Source organism: Pezoporus flaviventris, unplaced genomic scaffold, assembly GCF_033815535.1.
Source record: "Pezoporus flaviventris isolate CSIRO_AGI_PZ_B2104156 unplaced genomic scaffold, CSIRO_AGI_Pfla_v1 ptg000001l, whole genome shotgun sequence".
Lineage (NCBI taxonomy): Eukaryota > Metazoa > Chordata > Aves > Psittaciformes > Psittacidae > Pezoporus > Pezoporus flaviventris.
In genome coordinates this window covers 40258491-40279081 of record NW_026892549.1, presented here as the reverse complement: position 1 = coordinate 40279081, position 20591 = coordinate 40258491, and the positions used below count along the sequence as shown (strand labels likewise).

Below are 20591 nucleotides of genomic sequence, written 5' to 3'. Positions count from 1 at the left end.
CATCAAAGTTAATGAGGCTTCCTGGATTTACATCAACATAACTGAAAATTACCTTCTAGAGCACAATATCTGATAATAGATGCAGAGGTCTGATTGCAGCTCTCTTTGCTAGAGTGAATTATATACACATACAAGTGAGGAGAAAAAAGAACATTTATACAAATCACCTACTAATAGGGACTACCTGAATTCTGCTGCTATTCAGTTTTTAGACTGTGTATTTAAGTAACCCCTCTCTTCCCCGCAACCAAGCTTCTCTCTTCCTAGAAATATATTTGTGACTTCCCACAATGTGGCCTTGAAAAAATTCTTGAAATTAGAAACACAGCAAACCCCTTCACTGCAACAGTGAGAAAGAATGGATGGGAGAGAATAGCAAATTTGGAAGTACAAGTATATTCATATGATTGACAATTAAAGGAGTAAGGGAAATGACAAAAAACACAAAAGAAAAATTTGAAGTACATTAATGGCATTAAAGGCATTGAAGTTTCCCCCAATGTTTTCAAATCTTAAGTTTATCAAGCCACAGTTTCTGTAATCAGGCATCAAGAATTATAATCATGGTTCTTAAAATAATAATAATCTTAATTAATTTGGAAAGTTTAGTTCCAAATTTAATCAAAGCAGAAATAAGTCAGCACAATCTAAACAAAAACAACATGTCTTTCTACACACAAACATGCTCAGCCTGGAAAATGTCTCACATTTTTTCTTTACTTTTACAGGATTTAAACAGACCAAACTGACAGGATTCTCATTCTAAAACTTTATTGTTTTGCTTTGCTAAAACTGATTTCAGGGTTAATTCTATAACTGATTTCATTCGCTGCTGTCATCTGTGTCATCAAAATAATCATCATCATCATCGTCATCTGACCAGTCGAATTCACTGAAACCCAAAGCCATGTTGATTTTCTTTCCTTTTCTCATAGAGGTGGTTTTAGAAGAATTCTTTTTGGCTTGCATGTTTATCTGCATTCCAGAATGCAGGACAGATCCTGCTTTGTTCAGAGAGAAGATATCCCCAAAGCCCGTCATCATCAAGGCCTTCAGACTTTGGTTCATGCCAGCTACCTCCCCGTTACTTGTTGATGTGATCTGACATGACATCTCTGCACTCTTTGACTCCTCTGTTTTAGATTCAAAGTAAGACTCCTCAGACATTCTTGCAGCAAGAGGTAAGAAAAACTATTTAAAGGAGGAAAGGACAGATCAAAAGTGAAAGTTAGAACCAATTTACAAATGGAGGGAAAAGACACCACCAGATTAGTTGGCAATCAACAGAAAGCACAAAATTAGTGAATCTAAACACGGAGATCAAGTCAGAATTCATTAAACCAGATAGCTTCATTTTGGGGTCATTGCTCTTAAACTAAAGTGCAAATCACTGAGTCGCATGGCAAGAACCACAGGTAGCAGAGCTTTCTTGACAAAAGAAGGTTCAAACTCTTTAATCCTTCATTTTGCACAGTGAAAAACAGAATGTGGCATTTCCCAGCCAGGCGGACTGGCTCCCAAGGCAATGTGGGTACAACAGAAGTCAGTGAGTTGCTTAATTGAACCTTTCAGGATTGAAGAATAAATCACGTTAAGATCAGAAAACCCAAACAAGCTCCGAAAGTTTGGTGCAGAAGTAGTAGCCCTCTAAATATCAGAAGTAACAGCAGCAGTATTATTTGTGCAAAGACTGGTTTTGAGCGTATGCTCAAAAGGAGAGGAAAGGGTCACCCTGCAACAGCCGCAATCAGAAACGAGCCTCTCACCAATGCAAAGGACATACAGGAACTGGCCTCCAGCCCACACCAGCACCTTGCTTCTGGAAGCTGTCCCAGGGAGGAGCAGGCAGCGGAAGAGGGGCTGTTTGGTCAGCTTATCAGCTTCTTCAGCTTGGTTGCATTTTCATTTTATTTTAGTGATACCAATAGACATCTACCATATGGTTGTACATTATGTTAAATCTCTACTGATTTAATTTTCACAGATAACAATATTTTCCTGACCCAGTCTGTTTGTAATAACAAATGAAATGTGTCCTCTCCAGCTAAATAATGATTAATGCCTCTTCAGAGTGCCTGGGCTAGTAATCTCTGTGACACGCTTGCCTGTTGTCCACAAGGAGTAAAAACTTGGGAGTTTTATCCTAAACTACCTACTAAACCAACAGCAAAGGAGCTGTGTGTGAAAACCTGAACTGGCCTTTCTTTCCAAAGCTGTTTGCAAAATCACCTGTCCAAAATTCATTCCATGTATTTGTTAACCTAACCAGAAAACTGACAAAAGAGCAAATGGCAGTTCATCACAACAGTCTACAGGGGTCACCATGGTGATGTCCTAGCCTGTAACAAGACTTCATGGCCAGGCTAACAAAGAGCGCCCCTTTCTTGGCAAAATCACTTACATTGACAAATTGACAATCATTAAAAGGGAAAAAATGTGTCTTTTGTGCCTCTCGGATTTTCCCTGCTTACACAGGCTTTCTATTTGTGTTGTGCTTAACAGAAGTTAGTGATCATGGTTTAAAAAACAAAAATAAAATTAAGAAGTTGGGGAGAGGGGGTACATCCTATGGCTAAGCTTCTGTACAGGAGAAACAATTACACCACCACCAGATCAAGGCTTACACCTGGATCAAGGAAACCAAAAGCTCCTCCTGATAAAGAGAAGGAGTACTTTAAAAGCAAGACGTAGCCACAGAAATGAGATGCCCAGCACATACGATTCAGTGCCAGATAGCTCCTCCATGGCTTTAGAGTTTTAGCCACTTTATATCCACAGAAGAGAATCGCCTGATGATAAACAAAGCTGCAAAACAGCCTGCTGCTAAAACACATTTCTGGGTCAGTGTTTGTGCAATGCCTGGCAGTGGGTAAGCTGTGAAAGAGCCATAACTGTGGCTCATTTTGTGAGTTACAATCACCTTACTTCCTCCATATTTTGCCACCTCGTTATCTGGAGAACTTAGGAGCTCTCTGTGACAGGGCCTGCCTGGTATTGCAGTGACACTGCAGTTCATGATAACTATCTTGAAGAGACTTTATAGATGGCTGGGTCCCCTGATCTCTGTATAAGCCACTGCTCTTAAATGACAACCTCTAGGTGTAGGTCACCACAGATAAATATCTGGATTTCATGCCTTGCTCACTCTCTCCCTCTAAATATCATCTTCTGAAAGTCAGGTTCTCTTTCAAAAGAAGTCTCCCATTTCACTGCAGCTGTGGATATACTCTACTCCTCCAAAAGGCTCCAGATTCCCTTGTGCAAGATGCTCTTGGAGATCTGCACAAAGGGAATCTGCAGAGATCAGACTCAAAGGTGTCTGGTTTATAAGACAGAAGAAATGGGTTCAAAACAAGAGCAAGGAGAAATACTGCTTTCAGGGAAGTGTTTATAAAGACTAGTCTCATACTTCTCACATGTTAACATGTGTAAAAAGCTATACTTTATTCTATGGGGTAGGAGCAGCCTTCCACTTACAGCCACCTACCATGCAGAATGACAGGATGAAGCTTCTACCAACCCTAGAGAACACTGGAGAATCAAGTGCCAGAGACAGCTTCCCTGTTCTCCTTTCACCTAGTTCAAGTTTCTCCTCCTGAACACCACTTTAATAGTATTTACTGGCCTCTGGTCTTTACTGCAGAGCAAAATTAAGATGACAGTACCAGCTAAGACATAGCAAGGCCTAGTGTTGGCTAAGAACCTGTATAAGCCTAGTGGGCACCCTAAGCTGTGTTATTGGCTCTGGCTGCCCTATCTTTACTACTGTTTTTACAGCAAACATAGCTTAAAATCAAGCAGCGCACCTCCCTCTTGCAATCCTCCAGTTGGATAGTGCTGAGCAGACATACCCTGAACCAAGGGATGGAGAAAGACACTTGACTCCAAGGATTACAAGCTTGCAAACAGAATGCTCAATATTTTAAATGGTTTACAGCTATGAATTTAAAACATAGTTGTGTTTGTAACCAGTGCCTTGTAGAACTTTATTTGCTATGAAAAGAAAAAAAACAAAAAACCCAACCCTGCTTGAACAAGCCAATTTTTGCTACTATGCCATTTTTTTCCAACAAAAGGGCTTTTTAAAAGCTGTTCCATGTAACAGTTCGATAAAGACCTATGGAAAAAAACAAACCTGTATTTCTCTATTAGAAGAAATTGCATTTAAATGCAATAGGAGAGTTGGGTTAATGTTATGCAGAAAGATAGCTCATGCTTAGCACAACAGGCTGCAGCACAGTGCTTTATTCTTTCAGCAGTGCCAGCTCTAAGTGAAAAGTAGAAGTCACAAGCAAGTAAGGCATAAAAAACCCTAGGGCCTTGCCCGTGAAAAGATTTGCTCATTAAGGCTGTGTCTCATGCTGTGCTCAGGACAGATGATGGCCCACAGCTCAGTTACTGGAAGTTTGCAAGTGTTAAAGCAGGCATATAGATATCTACTGAGAACATACAGTATCTGCACATAGGAAAACATTCATTCTTCATGATTTCGTTACTGCATGTTCACAGCTGGAACACGAATGCAACTTCATTCAAACAACAGCAATAAGTTATGGCTTAAAAACAAGTTGTATATAGATGGGTCTGGCTGGAATCAAGGCTGTAAGCAGGATAAAATTGTGCATAGGAAAAATCATATGCTGCTGCAATCTCAATTTGGTACTTGTTTTGGCTAGTGCTTTAAAAACAAGTAAGTAATGCGGTATTTTTCTTAACAACAATTCTGTTGTAACATGTCTAGCCATGCACCAACCCTGTGGTCCTCCCTCTGCCAATCAGTATTTAAGAGCATCACACTTCATAAAGAAATTCAAGATCATCCAAGAAAGGGGTTTGTTCCAATTTATTATTAGAAATGTGGCAATCCTAACAGCTACTAACTCGCCAGTACAAGTTATGAACAAAGCCCTAAATTAACACTTCAAATTTTGACCCCCTCTTTCCCAGAATGAAAACTTCTTCTTGAAGAAAAAGGACAGAATTTAAAAAATTTACATAGGTCTCTCAAACCTTCTTCTTGAGAAAAAAAAATGATTCTTACATTTAAGACCAAATCCTACATTCATTAAAGTCAACAACTTTCTAGTTGAAAAATGAATTTACTGAGTGCAATCAACTTTTAAAGCTGAGAACTGTTATTAAATCAATGGGAAACTACTTAAGTGCCCATGGCACCATATGAACTATCAGCAATATCTGATATCAGATGGATTAGCCAATTTTTTTTAAAACAGTATAGTTATTTGCAGTGATGTAATAAAATAGACTTTAACTGGCCCAAAGGAACAACTAAAGATAACAGGGGCACTATTCCTTTGGTGTGCCTGTAGACACACACAGATGCACATACACATAGACAAAGCTCCAAACACTTTCTGAAGTAAGATGAAAGGTTGAATTATCGTCTACTTACAGGAGTATTGGACTGTTCGGTTAACTTCTGCTCCCACATCCTCAAACGCCGCTCCCGTTCCTTTAGTTCCTGCTCCTTAAAGCTCAGATCACGCTCCAGTTTCTTTAGTCTCTCTAAGGTTGCCTCAATTTCACATCTGCACGGAGACAATTTGTTACGTCTTGTCTTTTCCTGGCAGATATAAACTGTTCATAATTTTCTACTTGAATGTTAATTAAATGTGAAAGGCTGAAAAGTACAAGACTAACTCAAGCAGTTCATTTAATTACCAAATGCAAAGCCTTTCAGAGCTTTAAGAACAACTGGAAATGTTTATACTTGAGAATAACCATAATACCTTCAGTTGAAGAAAAATATCATTTAAAAGAGTAAAATGCCACAGCATAACAACACTTTAAAAACTAGAATGTCATCTTTTCCCTCAACATCATGAAACACAACCTTAACCGCAAAGAAACTGCACTAAGAACTGGTAACAGGACCATCATTAGCAACACAATATGGGCAGTCTAAGAAGCCCATTTGCCCGAGTCTGTAACGTGGCTGTAAATATTATTTGGACTTAAAATATACAGAAGCACCACTGGGTCTTTTTCACACCCACATTCCCATTTCTCTAGGTGAAGATACAAGAGCAAGAATACATACCATGATAGGACCCAACCCTGCAAAGAGTTACAAACACAAGCTTCTTGAGTAGGAACAGTTAATAAAAGGACTTGGTTTACTTTTCTCTGCTTCTCACCATACACACAAAGGTGCAAAAAATAAGAAAGGCAGGAAGTCAACGCAGTTCTCTAAGCTTCAGATACTGTCCTTATTGGTTACACTGCCTGTAGTTTCTGTTGACTTTGGGTATGCATTTCTTTTACACACATGACCTGAACTGCTCTTGGAAAAAGGTTTAACAAGTTTTGCACTAAAACTGCATGGGTGTATACTACAGTGTACAGAAAAAATAATTCTGCCACTAAATTGAGCTACACATTCATGCGTGTGGGATAACTAAAAAAAAACTCACCCCAAAACAACTCCGATTTGTATCAGAAGTTGTATTTGCATTTAACAAACCATTTCTGTGACTCTTTGGGAGACCATGTACTGCCTGCCACCTGTGTCTTGAATATTACTTCAACTGTTCCCTGTTCATACTGTGGGAACAGTCAATCACAGCGTTTTGTTTTCCACCTAAGAGTGAGCAAGCTTCTAAGGGGCAAAGATCCTGAAGAAAGCTCGCAGATAGCTACCGAGACTGCAATACCAAATCTTCTGCTCAAACTTTCACAATGTTTTCCCTTTGTAAACACACTGCAAACAAAATCTGCTCCTTCTGATGTTTTAAAAAGAAAATAAAAGGGCTTTAGGTGGTGGTGGGGAGAATGATTTCTTCCTGTAAAACTCCTGTCCTCGTTCCTAGCATGGAATGATTAAGCTCTTCTCCAGTATCAACTTAAAGAAGTTCAGGCTCTCAATGTGGGAAATGCATATCCAAATAGCCTATTTAAGTAAATGAAGTAATTTAAATATTCCAAATCTTATAGATTCCTTATTTTAATGAGACCCCTCTGTCGGACAGTAATGCTTACAAAGTACAGCAAAAGGATTCAGAGCTGGAATAACTAGCAAACTCTACTGCAAACTCTTACCACCATGCTTAATTCTACTGCAAAAATCAGCCACCTGGGGCAAGGGCATTTATCACACTTAAATCCTGCTGAGTGAGCTGTTCGATGTGGTGGTCAGAACAAATGCCCCTCACAATTATTATGCTTCAGATTTCAAGCAAAATTCTCGCTCGTATTTAGGCATGCAAAGGTCAAGGCTGATCTCTGTGCTGGGTGGAAAGTGGTCACGCATCTTAATAAGGAGACAATAAAGGAAGAAACTGGCCGGAAGGTCAGAAAGTGACTCCTCTCCAAACATTCATTTTGCTAGCATAAACCCCTTCTGACAGGCGCAACATATACTACACAATCTACTGTGGGAATTACAGCAATCTGAAGATGGTTACAAGTGCTGCTTTTCTTAGCTTGTCTCTCAACATCACTGCTACTTATATGCAACTCTATAATTGTTTTAATATGTAAATTAAGTTCTCTTTTAAATAACATTCTGCACTAGGAAAGTGCTGGTAACAATAGCTTTCTGTATGTCAAAAGTCAGTTTTGTGCTGTAATTACCTCTCTTCATTAGACCCAAACTTCTCATAATAAAAGGTCAGTCTGTGAAAACAGTTGCATTTTGAAAAACAATTCCACTGTATAATAAAACTGTGTAATTAAAGAGAAAGCTACTGTACATTGCCCAGTTAATGAGTCTTTCCTCATAAATGAGGCAGCTTGAAACATTATACATGGTAGGGCATGCGGATTTGTTTGCTTCTGTAGTTCTGCAGTCTGAGCTAACTGGCTTATTCTAGAATAATCTCATTCTGTGACATTGAAGAACGTATACTGTGTTATTAGAAACTATAATGATAAACAGTCACAGATAAACAAATGCCAGTCATTGTTTTTAATATGGCTAATAATCAGAATTGCTACTGATACACTAATAAAAGTATTGCTAATAGACTATTTTAATCATTAGAACAGCCGCTCGCGGGGAAGAGGAAGGAAGGAGAAATGCAGTCAGTATATAAGACTAAATGCAGACAAATATGATCTCTCACTGAATTGGAACATCATTACTTCAACAGTAATTTTTTTCCTACTGTAATGAAAGTGACTTGAGAAAGAGCTCCAAAAAAAATCACAGAATATGAACTCAAACATGAGGCAGACCGGTGCAACTCAGTTGTCAGACAGCACCCCAACTCGATTCAATAATAAAAACATAAAGGGTAGAACAGTTTGGAAGACACTGAATTATTTCAAGGAAATGACAGAACAGGCAAGTTAAAACTTATTCTTTATATAAATATGAAGACCTGTAAATGTTGCAAATAAGACCACGCTGAAGATAGGTCGAAGTGTCATTTATCACCTCTGTCTGTCTTGCATGGATTCAGCCCACTCTCAGTTTTCACGCCGGACAGAGACATTGAAGACTGGTAACTCGCTACTAGAGATGCCTTTTTTGCAAGTCTCTATAAGAAATGAACCTCACCTTGCCTCTTTTTAAGAGTGGGGAAAAAATGTAACCCTGGCTTATCTGAGCTTTGATATGCTTTGATAAGTGCAGCGTCCCTGTGAAAGTGCAGGATCTATATCATTAATTTGGAGGTCCCTCAAGGGAACAAGTGTAACCTTTGCTTTTTCCAAGCTCACCCTTCTCCAGGGCGATAGCCAGGCTTCATTAAAATTCCCTATTTCTTGGTAACACATCTCATTCTTTCCCTATTGCTGGTTTAACTATCTCTTTGCAAATCACGATGGGATAAAATATATGTAAAAAATAAAGCAATAAGTAAAAACAAAGACTTTTCAATGCAGACGTTAAACCACATTAAACTTCTATGCAGCTGTTCTCAGAAATGGTCTTAGTCTGTCTTAGTTAATCTCTTGGGATCACTTTATGCATAGAAGTCTTCCACCCACTTTAACTTGCATGTTTTTTTTCATACTTTCTGTTAATCTGCCTTACGCTTCATGAGTGCCGCATACAGACATGGCCTTCGCATCAGGGATGGCAGCCCATACCAGAATTCAGGTAAGAGAGCATGCCTTTCACCCAGCTTGTAAGCAAGCCCCCACATGACCATGCTCTTTCTGCACTTTGTGCTTTCATTTTGACTTAATTCAGAAACCATCTTTGCTTTCAGGCAAATCGTGCCCCATCATGAATTTGTATTTTCTCTCTCATATTTCCTTGTCTGCATGTTATTTATTCTTTCAAAACCAAAAAGCCAAATTTACCTTTAGCACAAGTCTGCATGGTAACAAGTTTTTCAGTGGCTTGATAGTGCCAAAGAACTTTTTGTTTCTACATGGCTTTTCGTTAACGCCTTGTTAGCCATTCCTCATCTGAGCAATGCAGGTACATCAAAATGAAATATGCCAGAAATCCCCAGGCTACCCTTGTCACTCTCTAAGAAATGGATGAATTTTGTAAAACAGAAGTTTAATGTTACCAAATGTCACTTAGCACAGCTTTTATTCTGCTGTACTGGCAAGATTTCAGAAGGTATTTGCTTTTCCTAAAGCAGTTTGAGTACTCCCAAAGTAACAAGCGATAGGACAAGAGAAAATGGGCTCAAGCTGTGCCAGAGAAGGTTTAGACTGGATATTTGGAAAAATTTCTTCACTGAAAGGGTAGTCAGGCATTGCCCAGGGCAGTGGTGGAATCACTGTCCCTGAAAGTGTTCAGAAACCATGTAGATGAGGCCCTCAGTGACCTGGTTTAGCTGTGGACTTGGCAGTCCTGGAATAATGGCTGGACTTGATGATTTTAAAGGTCTTTTCCAACCTAAACGATTCCGCGACTTTGCTCATTCTTTAAATAAATATTTTTACTATATAGGGGTGTATGAGAAACCCCTCACTGGGGGATATTTTTCTTCCAATCCTCCTGGTATTCTGTCTGCTGCCAAAATCACAACACGACGTCCAGCGTCTGCATCAATAACAGCGGCCAAGAAATCTGTTTTTATACTTTAAATACCCGACATTTATCCCAAGCCTTAGAATACGGGCCTGGGGAGCAAGAGGCCACACTGATAACCCACACTGATATCCTTGTAAACACTTGAGAGCTCGGGAGCGGCAAGAGGAGGCACTGACCACAGCGGAACCTCGCAGCGCCGTCCGCAGGGCAACGGCGCCGAGCAGGGGTCAGCCCCGGCCCGGCGGCGGGGAGCGCAGGTGGGCGCGGTGGCCAGCAGGTGGCGCGCCGCTGCCGCCGCCGGGGCCCGAGACCGCGAGGCTGCCGCCGGCGTGCTGCTGAGTCAAGGCAGGAGCGGCCCCGGCCCCGGCTATTTATAGTCCCTCCATGTGACCGGGGGCCGCTCACTTTTTCCACTGGCCCGGTTAAAACTACATGTTTCGCTTTTCCAGGGAAGCCTGGGGAGGAAATGCGGGATGCTGGCTCTGAGACGAGCCCCACTTCCACGGGCTCTTCCCTGCCCTCCTGCGCTGGGGTTCTTCCATTCCTGCTCCGAGTACAGGCAGGGAACCGTCCTATATTTCTTCTCCCAGCTTATCTGGAGCAGGGCCAGTGCTGCTTAATATAGACTGAGCACTGGTAAAAATCTTCTGCCTATGCAGAGCTGCTGTCAATTTTCTTTTCCAAACAGAAGGATGCAATGTGAAGCAGCGAGCTTCCTGACTGACACACAGGCTTTGGGGACAGGATTCTAAAGTTCTGTCACGTACCAAAACCAGGCTGAAGCTTTTACTGTAAAACAGTGCCACGTAATAGCATTTTCTCAAACCTGCTCTCCATTTATAATCACTTATGAATAAAAATTACTGTAGCAGTAGGTGCAGTCATATGCTCAAGCATGGCTTGGGCATATGTTGAATGCGTGGACACAAAGTCAATGCAAAAGAGAGGATGCACAAAATGGCAGAACACATACAAAGGAAGACGAACTAAGGCTTGACTAGAAAATGTATCTTTTTATGCCCTTTATTTTTATTTTGTTGGGTTTTCTTAACATATGCCTACACACTTTCTATGAAACTTGCATCAAACATACCTGAGCTGTTTTGCCCTCACGCTGCTCACTGAAAACACGTAATTGGCTTTAAGATGTGAATCACAAAACCATAAATATCATGATACCTAAACCAGTGTAATAATAAATACAGGGTACAGCTAAGTGTATTGGCTCCTAATACAAGTTTCACAGCATTCTGAGCATTCCTGAAAAACAAGGTAAGTTACGTTCTAAAAATACCTCAAGCACAGATATTTTCTACCAATACATCATCGGAGTCTGATGTCTTTCTGAAAAGAATATGGACTCACACTATTTAAAAGGAAAACCACGTCATTTCATCTCGGGAAGAAGGAAACTTACCTCCACTCCGCCTTGTTATGCAGGAATGAGTTACACTGGTCTGGAAGATTACTGTCATTTGACATAGATTCCAGGATTGAAATGATCTGCTTGAATGATGGCCTTTTCTGAAGACAAAAAACAAACCCACAGCATTTGTATTCATACACTACTACTGTGCAAAATTACTTGCAGGAATTTTTCAATTAAAAGACTAGTAGTAACAGAAACTGGGATGCTGCTTTCTGAACACCACATCCTGCAAGAGGACCCTAAAGGTGTGAACTTTCTTTCTTTCTTTTTGTTCTTCCCACTGAAGAAAAGGTTCGTTTGGTAAGAGTCACTTAAACTAGTGGGACTCAAGCCTTAGCTCAGTCTCCCATATCTATCATTAAACCTGTTGGTATTCAGTAAGAGCATTAAACAACATTAATAGGAGAAATAACCACCAAGATTCCTGATTCTAAAGTTTTCCTCAAGCTAAGAAGGAAAATACTGCCAAAAAGAGAAGGCTGGACCCATTAGCAACTAGTAATTAGACAGATGTCCTTTTACAGGTAGTAACCCACACTCTTTAACGTGTGAACAAGTATTTAGCTGCCCATCAAAAACGGGTTTCTGGCCACAGTTCCCCTCTTGCAGATGATGACAGACTTTCCAGAAAACATCTCACTCGGCCACTTCAGGAGCAGACAGGCAAGAAGTGAAGGCTGAGGTCAGACATGGCTGTCTTGCTTGGCAGCTCAGCTCACGTCAGCGGTGCCTGTGCTCTTCTGTCCTGGGCTCACTGACTTAACTGATGGATGCTCTCCGTCCAACACCCACTGTGCTCACTGGTCATGGACAGTGGTTAAAACTTCTCTGTATTTTCTACTTTCTCCTTAGTCCCAAAGGGAAGCTATGAAATAGGATAATAAGTGAAAACTGAAAAAGCCAGTTAAATGTGTCTCTTGAAAGAGCACTGACTCTGTTAGTCTGTTTGACAGACCTCAGACAAGGTTGAGACAAAAGGTTGAAACAAAACGTAGATACATAATAAGGGGATGATGCACATTCTCTCTCTATCCCGCCAGTAATTATACCATTTCTGCTAAAATTACAGATGCCGCAATTAAAACGTGCATTTTAATTTGGAAGCACAAAAACAATTAGGAACAATGCTGAGGTGTCTCTCCCTGGAAGATCCAAGTGATTTCCACATTATAAAAGAAAGACAATTTCTTTATTTTAAATGTCAAACAGCATGAAAATGTGTCAAATGCATAACAAAAAAAAAGACAAGCTCTCTTATACTGTAATGCTGCACTGTTCGGCTGTAACTGGCGGCTTTGTCTGTCATTTTTGGTCCATCTCCATGACTTGAGGCAACGGGCAGCTGGATAAGCTATGCAGATTTTCTTCACACAGACAGCACTTCCCCCAGCCATCATGTGCTTACACAATTTGGCCCCCAGACCAGTGTCCATGGACTGGCAACCTGGGTGAGCCAAGCAGCAGGTGCCTATTCAGCAGCACATTCCTTGCACTTGTTGATACAGTCCCAATGTGGAAACCTGCATTTATGGGGGGGCTGAGGGAGGCAGCAGTCTCCCCCCTATACGCATGATGCCACCAGACCTGCTACGGCTGAGAAACACGTTCTGAAAGAGCACCAACCTCCCTGGTCAGGGATTGTGCCATGCTAGGGGTACAGACCTCAAAATCCATCCCTGGCACCAACCAGAACAGAAAAATCTGGTGCAGTTTAGGGGCAGGAGAACCTTCCAACAGCCCTTCTTGTTGCTACAGCTGCATCTCCTGTAACCACCTCAGTGGGTGCAAACTGTTGAGGGGATTTCAAGACCATCCCAGATGATGAGGAGGGTGCCAGGCAAGAGACAGTGGTTCCCCACCAATACACCAGGATACTGCTACTGCTATGTACTCTCCAACAGACTGGCTGGTGTGTAATGTGCCTGTAATAAAGTAATTCTACCTTCAGGAAGAGATTAAGGGCAAACATCCCTATGCTGCATTAATCACAATGCTTTATGGCTTATTTAGGATTCTCTTATAAAACACTTCCATGAGTTTTGCTTGCTCCTTCTTTCTGGTGGGTGTACTGGAAAGGATAGGGCAGGGCCGACCCTAAGTGATACAGTCAACACTGAACTGGAGTGGAGACAATGACAGAAACCAGGGTTTTACTAAGCACAGGTGAAAGCACCAACTGACCTGGGAGACTCCTCAGCAACACAAACACTCTGGGTCCTACACTACAGGCAAAGGAACTCTTGAGTTGTGCAACTTGAGCTGGAACAAAGCAGTCATGCTGTACTGACAAAGCCTGAACATCTCCGGCTGTGCAATTTCTGTGAACAGCCACCAGCCACCCTGCCAGCTTTGTAGCTGCCAGATTTACAGGTACCAGCTTTCCCTGAAGGCAAAGCTGACAGGAAGACACAAGCCTGCTCTGCCATGTGGGTTTTGTTGGTTTCTTGCCCCTAGGCAAGGATAATTTCAGATTTAATACATGCACGCTAAGTGCGGTCTGACAGCTTGGTTAAAACTGGCAAGAAGCAACTGCTGAAACTGGAAGCCCAAGCTGAGCAGCTTTTTTTGAAAAAAGTCTTATTTTTGGTGGATGAGTGCCTAGCACTTTCTAGAAAGGCATCTCGAGTCAGTCCTTATGAGAGATGCTTAAAATATCGAGGCATAAGTTGCCTTTGAAAACTGTTTCCCTTTATATCTGTGATGCCTCACACAAAAATCTTTAAAATATATGTCCCTCTAGAAATAATTCTGGCTAATGTTTTCAGCTGTTTCCTTCCACTGCACAAAACCAGGATATTTACTCCATATGCCTTTGCTTCCTTGCTGCCTCCTTGCTTCCAGGTTTCCGAATTCCATTAAAAGATTCAGTAATTTATAAACATTTTTGATGTTAAAGTGGGGATAAACTGAGTGAACGGATGAAATGAGAAAGAACCACTCACCTGTGTTTCAAAAGCAAGTATCCCCAGCAAACAAAGGCACCAGTAATGAGTGACCCTGTTTGCACAATTATCTAGTACCCAAGCAAAAGCAGCTTGTTTGGTAGGGATTTTAACATGTGGAAGTAGTTATTTAAGACACTTAGTTACCACAGAGATTGTTCTTTCATAATTACTGACTTAAAACAATTAGTAATTAACATTTTAGTAGAACACTTTGAACAGACTGGGTACTGTTTCTTTCAACTAGCAGAGTTTGAACTGTATAAAGACTACTATTACAAATTCCATGCTGAGCAATGCACTGTGGACACTTTTTGCCACATATGAAGAAATTCTTAAGAATTCAAAGCAAAGTTAATAACTCTGTCAATTCCCATGAGGAAGTTACAGTGTAAGCAGTGCTGCTCTGCAGCAGCTCTTAAAGTGCATTCCTTAGCCCTACAGTAAATGCACATCCCTCTTTTCTCAGGGGTAATCCACTAAAGATACTTCATGCTTTCTGTGGGCTAGAAGTGTGTACCTTAGCGATTGCTTTAGAGCAGCTGAGATCCTCAAGCTCACCCCTGCTTGACCTTCAGTAACTTATTCATGCATCAACTACCTGATTTTCTAAAGCTAATCCTGGCAAAAAGGAAACATTGCACAGAGCAGTATTTTAGAGGAGTGTGCTCCATCTTTTGGCTCATGCTGGCCACACAGCCTTTATCAAGGCATTCTGAGAGCTGCAAGTAGCAATCCTTTCCGAACGTGTGACAGAATAAGTCAGTCACATGCCTAAACTGTGACCAGAGATTACTCTATTTCAGTCATGTGAATAAAGCATTTATAATTGCTTAACAGAAGAGAAGCTGCATGAAAAAGTAGCAAAGAGCAGACTGCCAGGAAAACCCATATAACATGAGATTCACTCTCTACACACATCAGAGACTCCTTTGGGAACAGTGCTCCGAGGAACCAGCCCACACCCAGGTGAATTATTCAGGCAGATAGAATTCAGCCTGCTGCTTGGGCATCCTTCTTCTAAAAAATGCAGATCCCTCCCTCTCCCTGAAAAATAGCAACAGCCTTCTGGACATGTATATGTGTGGCCAGAGCAAGGCAGAGGGCGAGCTGATCTAGTATGTGCTGCAGTTACAGAAAAGAAGCTCAAATAATTCTTATTCTGTGGTATTTGTTAGTGATGCTGATGCTTGGGAGTACTTATTAAAGATACGCAGTTGCCACTGGAAAGTGCTTTTCAGTAATTACTGGCCTAGAACTTACACAGCCTATTTGTATATTCAAAGACCCAAAGCATTTTTCTCCTCTCCCTTTTGAGGAGAGATTAAAGATAGAGATAATAAGAGAATGGCATTTAAATGGGTGTTCACATAGAAAACACATGTTGATAATGGATCTCAGCCTTCTATATCCATTCTGTAGGAAAGCAACACCTCACTTAAAAACAAAGACATTTAAAAGAAAGAGACAAAGAGGGGAAATCTCCTTTCTCATGTTATTCTTCTATGGCTACTCTCTGGTGATAACAAGTTCTAGCTCTAGAGCATCTAAGGGCTATAATCAGTCTTGGGATAAGTCTTGGTCTCTCTGAAGTAGTAGCTAACTTTCTCCTGAGTTTAAAGGAATGAAGTTCTTCCTGGTGCCCTGACTTGAGAAAAAAAAGCATAATTTTCTTTCCTTAACTATCCTTCGCTCTCTCAAATACCTTCATAGGCAAAGGAAATAGATGCTAATCCTTGTTAATACAGCTAGGATGCTCACAGGCTATTTCCAGACATTTTTATATACACCAGGATGGAAGCAGAGTCCATTTAAAGAAGGTAACTCCCATAATCTACAAAAGCTTTCACTAAATACTCTCTTTAATTTCCCTTTCAGTTTATTCTTGCAAGGGCAGGTTAATAGTGACAGTGGTTTGGCTCTTTAACTTGTATTTTTACTGTGTTTGCACAGTTAACCAGTACATTACAGTACTTCTATCATTATATTATTACAGTATAATAATTATAAAGCATATCATTCAAACAGAAAAGATTAGGAAAGGTTTAATGTTAATTTAGACTGCTGTTCCTACCCACATTTTATGGATTAACTTTACATGTTTTCAAGACAACGAAGGCATCAAAATTGGACCTTGAAATATGTAATGCTCACATACATCCAAGAAAGACTACTGAAAGAAAATAGAAAAGAACAATCTTTCTCTTGCTCCAAAATGATTACATCCTTGCTATCTCACCTGTTTACTATCATTGTCTTTAGTTGTCAGGTAAGTTAATAGTAGCACAATTAACTCTTGATTAAAAGAGAGAGACATTTAGGTATAAATATGTAAGCCCATTTAAGAAAAAAAAAAGACATTCTCAACTATCTTTGTGAAGAAATGTGTCTATCAGTGTGCATCAATGGTCAGTTAGCACTGACCCACAAAGAAGCACTAACACACTCACCAAAACAAGGAGCGGGGTGGGAGTGGTGGTGGTATAAAAATCAAACACACATTAAATTACCTTTGAATCAGCATCCCAACATTGGTGCATCAGTTCTGCAAAACTTCTGGGACAACTGCTTGGAATGGTTAATCTCTAATGGAAAGAGAATGTACCAGTTATTGGAAGCATTTCACTTCAAGCTGCTACTAAAAGATTTCCTGTAAGAGCAATGGAATTAGAAGTAGTAAAACACTCTTTTTTAACACAATATAAAAACTGAGGATTGAAATATTAAAAAAATCAGATTACTAACACTAGCAAGATACACAATTAATTGACCTATAAGGAAGGAATAGAACAAATGCACAAATGTTGTTCCTTAAGAAAGCTTGGAGACAAGTAAAAACGAGTCAAACAGCTTTTAATACTAAAACATAATAGTTTGTGCAGGTCACTGCAGGCTATTCCAAGATGCCTGTCAAGATAGGTATAATGCATAGCCTGCATTAACTCCTTTCTCCCCCACAGATGATCCAGCCGTACAATACTATAATCACTTCTGATATAACAAATGGCTGAAATATATATTAAAATAAGGGAGTTACGAAGAGTTAAGTAAAGCTCTACATGACACAAGAGACTTCATAAGCCTGTGGTCAGAAGGATTAATGAGGACATGCAGATCTCAGAAAGCACTCAGAGAGCACAGTGAACTCATATAAATACTTCATAATGACTGAAGACAAGGAGTTGCTGGTTATAGCCAGAACCACTGACTACAGAGAATTAGTTTGAAGTTTGTTTGGTTTGCTTTGCTGCAAGTTTTAAACCGTGAAAAGATTCACTCAGCTGTTCTTAGAGGACTTTTAGTTTAAAGACTCTGCCTCCAGACTGGAAAGCCTAAAAGCAAATCCCTTCCCATACACACACATACGGATACTGAAGCCTTTCCAGTTGATTTAAATGTGCATCCCAACAGCACTACACATATAAGGAGATGCCTCTGCTCTCACTAAGGCAGTTAAATGACTTCAGATGTTCATACTAAATTAAAAAATTACATTGATGAGAAACAGTTCCTCAGTGAAAGCGAGGCCAAATATAAGAGGGGTCAAGCTGGAAAAAAGGCTTCTTGTCCTGTAACAGGTGAGAACCAGGTATTACACTTGTGTTCAGACAAGCCTGCCAGGAAGACCCCTTGATCTGTCGTACTGCTGCCATTTCAGAAGCAATGCAGGGCAAGTTGTGGCAAACTGTACCATTATACTATTGCAACTTGACCTGCAAAGCCTCACAAGCCACAGCAGCCAAAGTAAGAGTTAACAAATTCTGCTCCATAAGCATTTGAACCACAAAAACATGAGATACAGAGCCAGGACACTGCAGGAGTATGATTATTACAATAATCTAATACCTTAAGGTGCAAAGCTTTATGTGCAAGAAATACACAGAAATTTGTGCAATGCATAAACAAATTGTACTGGTGCTTGATCTCTGGTTAAATCATTAGCCTAAAAATACACTGGGTAGTCTTGCTACAGTATTTGTTTGTAACCCTCACTGTTACAGGAGGTGGAAAATCAGTTGGAGTCACCATTTATGTGTGTCTCACTTGCGCAGAATGTTATCTGTCATGTAATATAGAGGTAGCAGGTTCCAAAAGTGTCATCTTATAATAAAGATGACGTTTCTCAGTAGTAATTTATTATGAGATCATGCCTAGCATAATCTGAACTCTCATGTTTCTTTTCTGTATTAAATATATAATTATATAGAAACTCTACCAGAATAAAAATAATACTTTGAAATTATGCAGAGAGTCAAAAAAAGACCCATGCAGAATAATTAAAATACACTTCATTTGTTGGGCTGAGGCTTTGCAAAGGGGGATTTTTCACTCTATGCAATTACGGTTTGGCCTCAGTCCCACACTGATTTTAACAAGAGGTTTGCAGTGCAAAAAATTAAGGACTGGCTCAACAGTGATTGAAATCTTTTGCGAACTGGAACCATGCAACACCACCTATGTCAACAGATTGAACTGAGAGCAGAACATGACCCTCACACTTGCTCTGGGACATAGAAACTATGAAGGAAAATCGCAAAAGCTGACTTTTACAAGGCTTATGCTTGGTGTGTTCCCTAAGTCATGGCCAGGAAAAAACCAAACAACTATGTAAGTGCTAATGCCCCCTAAGCTCCCTGGCACCCTTCCAATGAAGATGGTAGCAAGAGACTAGTGGTACCTGGCTGACAAAGGGCTGTCTCTGAAAATGTTACCCCTTAGGTTTCTTCAGCCTTGAGCAAAATAGTTGTCATGTCCACATTTTGTTCATATTGCATTTTACACAGTTCCTTGATCCAGAAAACTGTAGAGAAATGTGTATTGTACCCTCTGACATCTTTCAGAGTATTACTACACCTCTTTGTAACACTCCCAATGCTACTCTGCACTACTTACATAAAACTGCACGTGGTAGGCATAGGAAACAAATACTGTTGATGGAAGGCTTTATGGTTTCTCCTTCAAAATGAGGTATGAGCCTTTTCCTAAACTAGGAGAAAGTGCCTCTTTGTGCCTCCTGCTCTGATAAATGCTGTAGAAGACCACATTCATAGTCCTCAGCTGTTGGGATAGCCCTTCCAACTAATCAGTACATCACAGTATCAGTCACTGGAATTAATCGAGTCCTCCAATAGAAGAAAAAACAGGGGGGTGGGGTGGGGTGTGAAAAAAAACAATAAAAAATATTAAACTAAGAGGAGGAACCCTAACTCTTCTGTTTAACTCTGAAACATTTCTGAGAAACAGTTTATGTAGAATAATAGGAATCTGTATTGTACAGCCACTGCCTCACCATTGTAATGTTTCCCAAGCTTCCACTGTGTCTAGATAGAGGAGGTTTCATCTTTGTGGAGGATTTCCATGCTTGTCTGTGTGTGGTACAGTCACAACTTTAAATGTTTTTTAAATGTAGTTACTGTCTTTGATATCAAGGGACTACGTGTTCAGATATAGGCTCACATGTCCAACTAACTGAAAGCCTCAATTTGTGAGAAGAAGAAAAGCGAGGCTGGGGACACTGTACAAACGGTGTTTACACCACTGAAGTGCTTTTGAAATGGAAAGACTCTGCATGAGGAGGCTTGCAGCTATGCCACAGCCTTGCTGATACCAGTGAGGAGCTCATCTTCAATGTAGTGTTGAACGTAGGTGGCAAAACTGTAATTTCTCTCTTTTTTTAAAACTATTTTTTCTTCTTTTATTTTTGAAATTTTCATCTAAGCGGCAGTTTCTTGTACTATAGTGACTCCTGCTGGGAGAGTTAAGTTGAAGTAGCTGAAGGTCTCTTACAGATATATCAACTCCCGGCCAGTAAAAAGATGTCCTAAACGCAGGAGATGGAGTTAAACTGTTCCCCTACCTTGGACGCAATGGCTTCTTTCATCACTAAGAACAAACCCCTAGGTTTTACAATTGAGACTGAGAAACTAGTACAGTACTTGTACAATTTTTGATCTACAGCATCACGACGTGAAGCTGCAACAATTAGATGTAAAGGGTCCATTCATGAGGAATAACATCACTTTGACCCTTTGTGTTAGCTCCTACTGCTAATCTTTCCATACGCGTGAACTTACTTTCAATTTGAAGAAGATGAAAAAGTCTTTTGCAAAACCCCAATACTGTTTTCTGATCTATGTACCTGAATGTAGAAACGTAGTCTTACCTCGTTTTTTTCCACTACAAGCCAAGCTACTTGTAATCCTTCCAAGCCTTTAAAGGGGACCTCCCTTGTTAGCATCTCCCAGAGAACCTGGAACAGAAA

At 40.3% G+C, this 20591-nt stretch overlaps 1 protein-coding gene across 2 annotated transcripts in view; it reads right to left on the bottom strand.

The window, feature by feature from the left end:
• MAP3K20 (mitogen-activated protein kinase kinase kinase 20) overlaps window positions 1–20591 on the bottom strand; it is a 90765-nt gene that overhangs the window by 27532 nt on the left and 42642 nt on the right. The window contains exons 8-12 of one of the 2 annotated variants that reach the window (XM_061453913.1): window positions 20493–20579; window positions 16840–16914; window positions 11376–11482; window positions 5414–5549; window positions 720–1191 (exon numbers count right to left, since the gene is read on the bottom strand). In XM_061453913.1, the coding sequence (XP_061309897.1) occupies window positions 823–1191; window positions 5414–5549; window positions 11376–11482; window positions 16840–16914; window positions 20493–20579 (774 nt within the window). In that variant the 3' untranslated portion in view covers window positions 720–822. Of the gene's footprint in view, window positions 1–719; window positions 1192–5413; window positions 5550–11375; window positions 11483–16839; window positions 16915–20492; window positions 20580–20591 lie in introns of those variants that run through there. The other variant, XM_061453903.1, reaches the window with a different exon arrangement.